At 43.4% G+C, this 13,551-nt stretch overlaps 1 protein-coding gene across 7 annotated transcripts in view; it reads left to right on the top strand.

Annotated features, from left to right (window-relative positions):
* adgrv1 (adhesion G protein-coupled receptor V1) overlaps positions 1–13,551 on the top strand; it is a 524,573-nt gene that overhangs the window by 225,530 nt on the left and 285,492 nt on the right. For all 7 annotated transcript variants that reach the window (XR_013886686.1, XM_080189140.1, XM_080189139.1 and 4 more), the window contains 5 exons: positions 1,659–1,820; positions 5,841–5,961; positions 8,995–9,118; positions 10,137–10,275; positions 12,618–12,803. Coding sequence is in view for 6 of the 7 variants with exons in the window: in XM_080189140.1 (XP_080045266.1) it covers positions 1,659–1,820; positions 5,841–5,961; positions 8,995–9,118; positions 10,137–10,275; positions 12,618–12,803 (732 nt within the window). In the remaining variant the exon portion in view is untranslated. The remainder of the gene's footprint in view (positions 1–1,658; positions 1,821–5,840; positions 5,962–8,994; positions 9,119–10,136; positions 10,276–12,617; positions 12,804–13,551) is intronic.

The raw sequence follows: 13,551 nt of genomic DNA, 5'->3' as shown, positions 1-13,551 counted from the left end.
GATGGATTGGCCATGACTAAATTGTCCCTTTGTGTCTCAAGATGTGTAAGCTAGGGGAATTAGCGGGGTAAATATGTGGGGCTACAGGGATAGGGTGGGGTGCTCTGACGGAGAGTTGGTGCAGATTGGGCCGAATGGTCTTCTGCACTGTAGAGATTTTATGATCCTATTCTGCTGCTGGATGGATTTGCATCTTACCCCGAGAACAATCTGTTCCTTCTTGAAGCTTTATGAGAATCATTAGTAATTTATCTGATTCAAATTTGTTTCAGCGTGAAGATTAATCTATAATATATAGCTGCCTTCAAATTTTGCTGCTGGCAGCAAATCAATAATTTTGCTCCTAGATGTCGAAGTCGACTTGCCGTTCCTTTGGGAGGAAAGCTCTGGCAGGCAAGCAGCAGAGTGAGAACTAATGATGTTCTCAGAGTTAAAAGTCTGATCTCAGGAAAAGGAGATTTTTGACAATTGCTGGTAGATTCTCATGAATCCAAACTCCCAGATCCATTTGCTCTTCCACATCACCCAATTATTCCCCTTTTCTTAAAGGAAAGGTACCAACTCACACTTACTGCTATTGAGCACAGAATATATGGGAATGCAAAATAGAGAGGTGTGGCTGCAAACATTCTTCAGAGAAAGAAGCACATTTTCAATGGGAATAAGAGTTTGGATTGTATCTGACCATATCGCTTATGCTGGTGTTTCATAACAACTGTATACTTACAGCGTGATTATTTCATTTCTAAATGTCCAGAAAATATAAAATTTACCTGAAGCAATATTTAATTTTTATTTAAAATTTTCAGGCATTAATATCAATCCTGTTTCTTTGGCTGCTTCTACCTTTCTTCTTATCCACAATCCTTAGGATCAACATCACAAAATAGATAAAAATCCATCCAACTTATCCATATTAGAAATTATAGTTTCCCATCACAGTGATAGATGTTTTGTAAGACATTCCAGGGATTTTGGCTGTGACAAAAATTTTATTCCACATTTCGAACACTCTGTAGTGAAAAAAAATCTTTTAATTTTTATTCTGGCTTCTCCCATTTTACTTGGGGTCACCACAATACTGGTTAATCACCCTTCTCCATCTCCTCCTGATGGTCACCCATTCCTCTTCCAATCTCGCTGTGTTTGAGTCTCTCTTAATTACATCTTTCTATCTGGTCGTAGGCCTTTCTCTTCTTCCTCACTCGACTGTCTTGGTAGATCTGCCCAGGATTTCTTTCATAACTGAGACCTTTGAGCTGAATCATCAATTTAGTGCCCATTCTCGACACCATTTTCAGAGTTCACCCTTAATGCTGCCATGTGTCTGTCTGATGGTCAGGATTGTATATAGCAGTCTGACTGGAGCGTTGATTAATTCTTCTGATGTGATGCTACATAGGTTAATATTCAGTTTGCATTGTTGGCTGCTGCTTTGCATTGTGTGGACATGCAAAGCACCAATTATGTCAGTACTGCAAATCTCTCAACTTCACCCTTTGTTATTTTCAGCAGCCTTTGTGGACAACCTATATTAGTCATGGAATGCATAGCTTTAATTTACATGAATAAAATTTTAATTGAGATGTATTATAGATAGAGTGACAAAGCAGACATCTGTGATTATTGTACAGTGAAGCTCAGTTGTTTTCTTTCAGGTGACTGTTCGAGAGCCACAATCCACTGATGATCCAGCTGGTCTGGTGTCCTTTACAGTTGCTCGTGATGATGGTCGTGGTTCAGTCCAGATTATTTGGCAGGTGGATGACTCTGCAGTTGATGACATTTCACCCCTTTCTGGGACATTATCCTTCAATCAGGTACAAAGCAGAAATATAATTGAAACAGAGCAACAGCATCTGCAGCAGAAGTTGATTAAGCTATGGTGAAGCCCAAGGAAAGTGAAGCATTTCCACGTAATAATCTCCACTGACCCACTTGACACATTGCTCTTTACAATTTAAGTTAAATTATACATTCATCCTATTTAACTCAACTACATGCAAGAAGAAGAATTACAATGCTTTTTATGTTTATAGCCTAAGAAATTGTTGGGAGGTAAATGGGAGGAATTGGAGATGACCATGGATTTTCAGCCCAAACTGGTACTATGAATCCTGAAGGACAACTCCTGATCTTCCTGGCTGTATATTAAGTTAGGTTAAAAAGAAGAAAAATATCTTTTTCATTTGATGACTTCCAACAAACCCTATGAGGACCACTGTTTGGATGACAAAAGAAATTGACAAATCTGATTGGAGCATGCCCATGACTAATTTTGGAGAGGGTTCATTAAACAGAACTCCTTCATTATTGTACGGAAAATGTCTAACATTTGTTTAAGGTGGTTTCCAGGAATGGGGCTGAGTACAATTTAAGCCAATATGATATCAAATCTATTTCAGACAGCCTAAGAGAAAGGGACACTGGGTGGCATTTTCTGGCCTCGCTCACCCTGAAACTGGAAAATCCTGTGGTGGGCGGGACAGTAACATTCGCCCCATAGAGTCAGAAATTGAACTGTTTGATTTGACTTGCACTCAAGAAACATGTATAAAGAGGTCCAAGTGTGCCCTCTCTTTTTCTGTCAATTCTCTCCCATTCCTTCAAAACTTTAAACACTTACTTTCCTTCAACTCTTTCTGTACATTTATGTTCCTTCAAGACAGGCAACATCAAGGTGAATCTCTGCTGCATCTCCCTTCTTTATTGCCCCAATATCCTTTCTATACCGTGCATCTCACTGGCTCACTATTCCAGCTGAGTTCTTGCATAAGTTTTACTTAAATTCACTTTATATCTTCAGTTTCATATTCTACACCTCTTGGCATAAAGCATATAGAGTGACCCATTAATGATTCTGCTTTTAATGTCTTATGAATCTAAACTCCCACATCCATTTGCTCATCCACATCACCCAATTATCCACCATTCAAAGTATTATTATTACTTTTTCTTAAATAAAAGATACAAACTCACATTTACTGACATTGGGTTCCTTCTACCACTTGCAGCTTGCAGTTTTCTTTGGTCTTTAGCTTTATTTACAATAAGTCCTATGATAGTAAAATAGTAAATTTGGATACCATATGCCTATGTGCCTTGTATTCAAACTATTGATGGGCACAGTGAACATAAGCAGTTCCACAATCAATCATTGTAGGATACCGTTATTTTCTCCTAAGTGTGCTGAAAGCTGTCAGTAATTGCTGTTCTGATACTTTACGTCTGGTTAGTTCTTAATACAGCTTCTCCCTCATTGCATACCTCTTAATTTTCTCCAATAATCTCTTTTCAAATCTTAACATAGAACACTACAGCACAAACAAGCCCTTCGGCCCACAAGTTGCGCCGATCATATCCATACCTACCAGGCCATAGAACTATCTGTAGCTCCCAATCCCATTAAATCCCATGTACTCATCCAGAAGCCTTTTAAAAGACCCCAGCGAGTTCGCCTCTACCGCCACCGACGGCAGCCGATTCCACTCACTCACCACCCTCTGAGTGAAAAACTTACCCCTAACATCTCCTCTGTACCTGCTCCCCAGCACCTTAAACCTGTGTCCTCTCGTAGAGAACATTTCAGCCCTGGGAAATAGCCTCTGAGAATCCACCCTATCTATTCCTCTCAACATTTTATAAACCTCTATCAGGTCGCCTCTCAACCTTCGTCTCTCCAGGGAGAAGAGCCCTAGCTCCCTCAACCTATCCTCATAAGGCATGCCTCCCAATCCAGGCAACATCCTTGTAAATCTCCTCTGCACCCTCTCAATAGCTTCCACATCCTTCCTGTAGTGAGGCGACCTGATCTGTGCACAGTACTCCAAATTGAACATTTCCTTGAAAGTCGATTACAGATCAAATGCACTACATTTCTCCCATCCATCCACTTAAAGAACTCTATAATATTTGCCAATCATGAGCTTCTTTCTAAAATAAGGGCAGCACGGTGGTACTGCTGTCTCACGGTGTCGGGGACCAAGGTTTGGTTCCAGTCTCGGGTGCCTGTCTGTGTGGAGTTTGCAATACTCCCCTTTCCTGCGTGGGTTTTTCTCCAGGGGCTCCAGTTTCCTCCCATGGCCCAAAGGTGTGTGGGTGAGGTGGAGTGGCCATGATAAATCGTCCCTTTTTGTCAAGAGGATTAGCTGTGTAAATTTGTGGGGTTACAGGGATAGGGCTTGGGTGGGATTGTTGTCAGTGCAGACTCGATGAGTCGAATGGCCTCCTTCTGTACTCTAGGAATTCTATGATTCAATAATTTACATTGGCTATTTATACAAGCTGGTTTTTTTCTCCCTCACCAGTGGGTTTGAAGAAGGGAAGGCATGGAAAATTCAGTGGGTGGCCTTCCTTCTGCCTACTTGCCTGCTTGCAAGCTGTCAGCTTAGATCAAGTCACATCCTAGTTCCCTGTTCTCCTTTACTAAGGTTTATAATAATTCTTTTTATGTATTATAATGTCTTTTCAGTAGGCTTTTAACAATTTCAGATTCAGCTCTTCTTCAATAGATATTTAATATTCCATCACTAATTAAAGATTTTAAAATATTCTCTACATAGATATTAATTTCACTAGCCTGTAATTACTTTGAGATTGAGGAAACTGGGCCTGTATTCTCATGAGTTTTGAAGAATGAGAGGTGCATTGAAGGTACATAATTCTTATAGGGTATGATGTTTTCCTGGCTGTTGATTCTAGAACCAGAGGGCACAGTCTCAGGATATGGGGCAGGCCATTTAAAACAGAGATGAGGAGGAATTTCTTCACTCAGAGGGTGGTAAATCTTCAGACTCCTCTACCCAAGAGGCTCAATCATTGAACATGTTTAAGACAGATTTCTGGATACTATTGACATCAGACTCAATGGGCTGAATGGCCTGTCCCTGCTCCTGTGTTCTAAATGGTTGATCCTGCCTCCCTTTTTGAAAGCAGTAATTACCTGCCCAATCCTCCAGATCTCTTTACTGTTATTTTGCTTCTCTTTATTTATCCATAGTATTTTGAACCTTGAAGTAACCTCATTCTTCTGGTATATATACTTACTCTGAAAAATTGCAATCCCCTTTCTGAAAGAATGTTGTTGGACAGTCCTACATGACTGCCTATCCTCAGCTATCTCACTCTTCTAAAATCTGTCCAATTCTTCCATAAGGACGTTAAATCTTAACTTATGAGCATTAAGGTGCTCAGTCACATTTAGCTCATCTATCTGATCAATTGAATTTTGCATAACCTTTTCCCTTGTAGATCCAAACCTATTGCTTCAGGAAGGAATCCTGCAAAAATTTTAGGAAATTCATTCCCTACCTGCTATTTACTCTCTCCCTGTCCCAATGAGTGGGTAATTAAAATCTCTTTTTATTTTCTGTCTATAGATTTCCTTCTTTATTCCCCTCCCATTACACATGGTGACACAGTGACTAGCACAGCTGCCTCACAGCACCATGGACCTGGATTCGATTCCCGGCTTGGGCCATTGTCAGTGTGGAGTCTGCATGTTCCCCCTGTGTCTGCGTGGGCTTCCTCCAGATGCTCTGCTTTCCTCCCAGAGTCCAAAAGATGTGCTGGTTAGGTGCATTGGCCATTCTAAATTTCCCTCAGTGTACCTAAACAGGCATCAGAGTGTGGCAATGAGGGGATTTTCACAGTAACTTCATGGCGGTGTTAATGTAAGTCTACTTGTGACTAATAAATAAACTTTGGGTGAACCTCATAACTTGCGATCAACTGCACAGTTTTATATATCACATATTGTAAACCTAAATATGCAAAAGCTTTCATCTGTATGTGAACAAAAACCTAAAGGTTACTAATCTGTTGCACTTCTCTTATGTTAGACTGAGACCAAAAAAGCACTTGTGTTACACATTTATTCAGATGCTCTTATGGAGGGAGAAGAGCACTTTATGATTCGGCTCGTATCTGCTACCAATGATGCTGAGATTTCCCCCCTATACGGTAAGTGTATCAGATTCATTGGGCAATGTAACAATTTTAACAATAATTACAATAAAATACTGGCAGTCCTTGGACTTAGGACACAATAGTGCTTGAAAATGTCAAACCTCATAAATCAGAACTAATTTTCCCACAGGAGCAATGTTCAATGGGGCACTGGTTCCTGAACCCTGTTTTCAGTGAAACGCAGTATTCCCTTTCCATCAACTTTAGGTCGTGACACCATGAACTCAGCTATAGAATCACCCTTTGGGCCCGATTTCACCAAATATTCGCGCCCATTTTCGGGTATGAAATCGCAGTAAATTCGGGCGTTGGGTCTTGGCGTTGGGGGGGGGGGGGGGGGGTGGTGGGGGGGAAGAGGAGGCGGGTCAGGGCATTCCTTGGGGAGGGGCAGGAGGAGGAGGCGGGACAGAGCATCCTCTGGGGAGAGGGAGGAGGAGGGGAGGTGGGTGAGACATACCTCTTGGAGTGGGGGGAGGGGAGCGAGAGGGCTGATCGTTGTCTGGTGGTGAGGGGGAGGCCCACCGCTCACTGATGCGGGGGCAGGTAGATCTCTGGTGGGGGGGGAAAGGGTGTCCGCTGCCATTCTGCGGATGTCCCTTCCTCCCTACCAGAGGAACAAATCCCCCCTCCTGGTATCCTGTTGCTATAATATATAGAAGATATGAGGAATATACACTAGATGTCATTTAAAAATTGAATCATTGAATTTATTTATAAGTGTCAGAGCGTAGGCTCATTGAAGTATGCATTCATTTAGTTGGTGAGAATTGACACACTCACAATAGGGAGGAGGAGGGGTTGCCCACAGAGTGGCAACGGACACCCCCCCCCCCCCCCCCCCCAACCAACTGCCCGCAGAGTGGCGGTGGGCAACCCTGCCCCCCCCACAACTGACCGCCCTCTCACCAACCACCCCCCCCCCACCCACGAGGATGCTCTGAACCGCCTCCTCCTCCCCCCCCTCACCCAGAGGATGATCTGTGTCAGAGAGCCACTCTCTCCGCTTTCTGCTTTTTCTTTCCCGACCCGGGCACACTTTTTCAAATTTTTTTCAAACTGCGCATGCCAAGCCCCACCCAGAGTGCAGATCGGACCGGAGCCGGCAAAAAGCGTATGGCTGTGCTGCAAAGAGGATTCTGGGCTCAGATCTATATTACGCCCTGATCCAGCCTTTTATTTGATGTTATGAAGAGAAAACCAGTTTATAATGAATATAAAAACTTCTGTTAAACAGGCATCTTACTCACCACTTTCCACTGACTTGGTTAGTTTTAAACTGGGATGTTTGTCACGTCAGTGTTTGTGAGATCTTCTTTATCTTAGAAGCAATTTGTCCTTTCTGATGTTGTGAAAGGTGGAACATAAAGAAACATAACAGTTGCTAAACACCAACAGTTCATTGGTGTGAACTCATCAAGTCAAAATCAACGGGGGAGATTCTCTCAGTTGGGAGACTCAAGCAGAGGCTGTTTAGTAGGCTTCCCGCTGGGCGCCATGGCCACCGCAACTCTCCAGCCACTAGAGTCCCGGTGCTGCCAGCTTTGTGCCAAAATTGGCACGGAGCTGTATAATTTATTTGAATTAGAATTTCCATGTCATTAGCGGGCTCAGGACTGAAGTCTCTGGGTCCACTAGCATCTCCCCCCGCCCAGGAATGTTTCATTCCAGTAGGGTTTACAATAGCTCCCCATTTGTGGGGAACTGGTGACCTAACCCCGCTGGAGTGATGGAGGACCATCAAGGCCCCCAGGAGGTTGAGGGTAAGGAGGGGGTGCCCCCTTGTCAATGGCAGCCTGGCCCTCTGGCACTGCCCAAGGGGCAAAGTTGCAATGCCCACTGGGCACCTTGGCACTGTCCACTGGGCAGTGCCAAACGGGGTTTTATTGGGGGAGCCAAAGGGGTGGTTCTGGGAGAGGAGATCGGTTGGAGTGGGGGGATCGTGTTGTCACTCCAGTGACAGAGGGAGGGAGGCCAGCAATTGGGAGCTGGCCATCAGCATGGGAGTGGCCAGCCTGCTGGAGGAGTGGGGTTGGGGCTGTGAAGTGGGGGTTGGGGCGGCTGTGGGAGTGGGGGGGAGGAAATCGGGAAGTCGGGACAGTTGGATTGTGGGGGGGGGGGTAGATAGAGGTGGCTAAGGGCGGAGGGCAGGGGCAAGGCTGGCCCAGACACTCGGTTGCCAGTGATTGGACCACAGGCAGGGGTGGTAGAGGGGCAACAACGCAGGGGTCATTGGGGTGGACACCAAGCAGGCTGTCCAACAATTGGGAGGCCGACAGTGCGGGGCCGTTGCACTGGGTCTCAGTTCTGACAGACCGGCCCATGCACAGTGCCCTGTTCAGCATTATGCTGCCGACCTCTCCAGTGGGAATAAGCCCCGCCCCATGATTTTCAGCGAGATTCACGCTAGGGCACTCTGCAGTGCGCAGGGTGTGGGAGATTCATTTTGAAAATCCCGCAGAAAAAAGCAGCGGGATTTACTCCAGTTTTTACACAAAGTCGGCTCTCATAATTTTTTTGGGAGAATCTCACCCAATGTTGTAAAACCAAAACAGGGTATAAATTTCTAAAAGTTGTAAGTGCTGTTCGTCATGACTTGAATGCCGGGGGTGGCACGGTAGCACAGTGGTTAGCCCTGCTGCTGCTTCACAGCTCCAGGGACCTGGGTTTGATTCCCGGCTTGCATCACTGTCTGTGTGAAGTTTGCACATTCTCCTCGTGTCTGTGTGGGTTTCCTCTGGGCGCTCCCACAGTCCAAAGATGTGCGGGTTAGGTTGATTGGTCATGCTAAATTTGCCCCTTAGTGTCCTGAGATGCTTAGATTAGAGGGATTAGTGGGTAAAATATGGAGGGATGTGGGGGTAGGACCTGGATAGGATTGTGGCCGGTGCAGACTCGATGGGCAGCCTCTATGGTTCTGTGAAGTCAGGGATTGTGCGTGTAGGCAAACAGGCATTTGTACCTTGGCATTCGGAAAACAACATTTTCTCTGTGTTGTTCATCTAACAAAACAAAATATTTCTTCCATAGGAAGCGCCACTATCATTATCCTGGGTGATAGTGCAGCATCTGGGATAATTGCCATAGCTGAATCAACTAAGCATATTCTAATCGGAGAACCAACCAACAGCTACAATGGGACTGCGCTTATAATGTATGTCGCATTTATAAAATCACTTTCTGCAGAAACCATTAAGATTAACAGATAAGTTCATGTTTTTTCATAACTTAAAATGTATAAGGCACCATTAAGCATACATTGCATGTCCTTAAAATGCAAATAATGTATCTTTTTCACTTGTAAAGTGCAGCTCATGAACTTCCAGTTAGACATTAGAAAAGAATCAATAGGATATGGTTACTGTACATGTTTATTTAGTGATGGTATCTTTTTGCCACATTGTTCTTTCTTTCCTTTAGATCTCTGCAGACGGCAAACCATCCAATTATGGAATTACGGCATCTATTTATGAACTCATATCTTGCACTCCTTCCTGCTCAGAAAATGTGCATTGATACAAATATGGATTTTATCATATATTCTTGAAGGGATTATACATAGTGCTTCACAGCCCCAAAACCTCTCCCCAGATGGCTGGCTCCCCACCCTGATTTCCAACCCCAGTTGCTGGCCTCCCTTCCTCTGTCACGCTCCCTTCAGGCCACACAGCTTTTCAGTGCACTATTCCCTGGCACCCTGGCTTGGCGACTTGGGCCACGCGATGGTTCAAGGAAGTAGGTCCAGTGGCCATTTGCCGCTCTGCTGATGCCAGGCTGCAGATGAAGGGTCCCTCAAGGTTCCTGATGGTTGGGTGGATTTGGTCAGGGGTGGGGTGGGGGCAAGGGGTTGACCTTGCCACTCTCTCCCCAGATGGAGATGTTGTGCCTATATTGTCCGTTTTAGTCCTAGCAGAGCTAAAGATCACTCCTGGCATGATGGTTTCAGACAGCCCTGTGATCAACATCTGCATTCCTGCCTGTTAACTGTGCAAATACTGAAGTGAATCAAAAAAGAAGTGACATGTTATATGTACGCTCATTCACATGTTTCCATAAAGTAGTTTGATTTATTAGTAAAAGATACCAGATATTATTTATACAGTTTTTACGATGTAAAATATTCACAAAGAATATTCGATAGAAAAATATTTGACTCTTTTGTTTTACTGCAGATTAGTGCGTGGCTCAGGAATTTTTGGTGAAGTTACAGTTACCTGGATTATAACTCCGGAATCTCGGAATGTATTTGTTAAAACAGGCGGAGCACTTTTACTGCGTGACAGACAATCATCAGCCACCATTTTGTTACAGGTATAAAATGTGGAATAAAGTTTGAAATAAGTCAGACCATGAAGTTTCAACATTGATCTGTAGGGAATTTGCTGAGTAGCCAACTGTGTGACAGTATAATTGCCACAGTTGCTGTAAATGGACTTTATTGAGACAAGGTGGGGATGGAGGAAATGGTCGGGATTACCACCACTGATCATTATTACAAGAAGATAAGATGCTTTGAGAGGTTTTCACCATTGCATAATTGGTGGAACTATACTGTTACTTTGTATAGTAATTATTTTTTACATCTTGCCAGATGTTAGTGCTTTTTTGCAGTTAAGCAGCTTAACTTAGCAGATAAGGTTTCAAGTAATCAGTTTGTCAGATACAATATATCATGCTCCAGATACTGTTGAATTTGTAGTACATGTGTAAAATGCCGGAAACAAGTCATTCAGAAGACAGAGAAGTCAAGGTTCATAACTAGATACCACAGAAGAAAACATGGATCTGTACTAAGGGGAGAGAGAAAAAGGACACAAGTGAAAATACTGAATGCCCTGTAAAATGGTCATGTGGAAATTGAAGATGTTACATGACTGGAACAATATTAATATAAATCTGTAAAAAGCAGTATGAGAGAAAAATCAAAGACATTTATGAAACACAGAACAGTTAGAAACTGAGGTTGACGATACAAATAAAAACGGAGAGCAAGAGAAACTGATGAAGTGCTGGGTGAAGGGAACAGTTAAAAGAAATCAACACCAGGGGCCCGATTTTACCAAAAATTCAGTTGCGGTAAATTAGGGCGTTGGGCCTTTAACGCGATCTGCAGCCGAATCTGAGCAGATCGCAGCTTTACCGACACCCGATTTGGGCGCGGATCCTGTCCACGCCCGAATCGGGCAGCCTGATGATTTAAATGCGTTAGCATGCATTTAAATCGATTTAATGAACCGCGTGCCCAACTCTCCCACCAAATTCCACTTTACCTTCTTCTGATCCGTTCCAGATCTGCGCTGTAAGCGACCAGCAAAATAAAAATCCAAAGCCAATTTTTATTTTGCTGGGGAACCTCTGAAGTGGCTTCAGAGCCTGAAACGGCTCTCTAACCCAGATCATCCTCTTGGTGGGAGGGGGAAGGGTGGTGCGGGGTTGGGGGGAGGGTACGGGGTGTTGGCTGGTCAGAGCATCCTTGGGAGGGGGAGGGGAGGTGGGTCAGAGCATCTTCGGGGGGGTGGCAGTAGGAGGAGGCAGGTCAGAGCATCCTCTCGGGGTGGGGGGAAGCGGAGAGGCGGGTCAGAGTATCCTCTGGGGGGGGAGAATGGGGAGGCGGGTCAGATGTATCTCGAGGGGGTTTGGGGCGAGAGGGCTGATCGTTGTCTGGTGGTGTGGGGGAGGCCCAATTGCTCACTGATGGGGAGGGGGGGTGGATGGCTCTCTGGTAATGGGGGGATCTGTATTATGCTCAGATCTGGCCCTTAGACTCCAAATGGTAAAATTGGGCCCGAAGTGTGTAAAATGTGTCTGTACAGTGTTTCCAAGAAGGGAATCCACTCACTTCACCGACCCCTAACCCTCTTTGAAAAATCTGCCTTGTCCTGGCATGAATAAATGATATATCAACAAAAAAAAACAGAAGATTTTGGAAAATCTCAATAGGCCTTGACAGCATCTAGGGAGAAAGAACAGCATCAATGGGTGGAATTTTCTGGCTGCGCACTTCTCAAAACCAGAAAATCCTGCCCAAGGTCTACTGGCCTTTGCATGGTCTGTCTCCTCCCCACCCCCTCCCCCACCCGCTTCAATCCCCAGTGTTTTAAGTCAGGGTTACTCTTCATTAGCTCTGGGTCATCCTGACTCAAAACGTTGGCTCTATTCTCTCTCCACAGTTGCTGTCAGACCTGTTGAGATTTTCCAGCATTTTCTTGTTTTTGTTTCAGATTCCAGCATCCGCAGTATTTTACCTTCATTTATTCATATATTTATCTTGTAAATATTAACTTTTTGTAATTTTTCTCATCTTCCTTTGTTTATATTAATATCACTTCAGCTCTTAAAGTTTTTATCAAGCATTTCATAAATAATTTATTCTTGTTTGTGTGTGTATATTTTTTCTTCCCTCTTGCCTTTGTTCTATTCCTTATTAAATGTTCTTCATCTATAATATCTACAAGTTCTGGAAAAGAGTCCATAGTTGAAACATTAATTCCTCTCCTCTCTCTGCGGATACTGACTGACCTATTGGGTGTTTTCTGTTTTATTTGTCAAAAGATTTTTTAGCATTTGCAGCTTATTGCATTCCACGTGCACTGTTAAATTTGTACCTGTTCAGCTATTGAGATTTTAACTTTAAGACCACTTTTGCCATTCAGGCAGTCGATGATGACATTCCTGAAGAGAAGCAACATTATCAACTTCAGTTGGTAGGAGTCAGTGGTGATGCTGTGATTAATGACACATCAAATGCTGCTAACATTACTGTGGCAGCCAGCGACTTTCCCTATGGCCAATTTACATTCTCACGTGAACATCTTCAAATCTTTGAAAACGGAGAACAGGTGCCGAAGTTTTAAAATATATATAAAATGAATTGAAGTTATTTAGATGCCGTTACTTTGAATCAGCTGATAAAGATGTTTTGTGTAATCTCAAAGTCTTTTTTACTGTGTGTGGTTTTATATATATATTAGTTACATTTGTAATATAATTAGGAGATGATATGAAGTAATTTATGAAGAAGACTAAGAAATAGTGAAAGAAGCAAAAAAGAAACCAAAGCAAATGGTAAAATCTAAGAAAATTAAGTAAAGGAACGCTAAGATAAGGTTGTAGGGATGTAAAATATTTCAAATCATTAAAAACTGCTTCAACATTCAGGCTGGAATTTTACCTCCGTCTACACTGGTAGGATTTTTCCCATCCCACTGCAGTGAATGGAGAATGGCGGCAAATTCTCCAACCTTACTGCAGTGGGAGCATGGCATGAACAGATAGTAAGATCAAGCCCTCGTAATATTTTGGGTCAGCTGATATTCCATGAGTTCTTACATTACTGAAACAATGGATATTTTTTGTTTTGGATTTCTTCCAGGCTAGTACATCTCACCATCCTCTGCTGCAATAAGGGCCATTTGCACTTTGTGCAGGAGGGGTATGAGTACTTTATGTTCTCTCTGACCATAGAGAACATATGAACACAGGAAATAGGAGCAGGAGCAGGCCACTTGGCCCCTTGGGTCTACTCTACCATTCAATAAGATCATGGCTTATCTAATTTTAGCCTCAACTTCACATTCCTGTTCATCC

This window comes from Carcharhinus amblyrhynchos, chromosome 5, assembly GCF_965287045.1.
Source record: "Carcharhinus amblyrhynchos chromosome 5, sCarAmb.v2.hapA, whole genome shotgun sequence".
NCBI lineage: Eukaryota > Metazoa > Chordata > Chondrichthyes > Carcharhiniformes > Carcharhinidae > Carcharhinus > Carcharhinus amblyrhynchos.
This window is presented reverse-complemented; position numbering and strand designations above follow the sequence as displayed.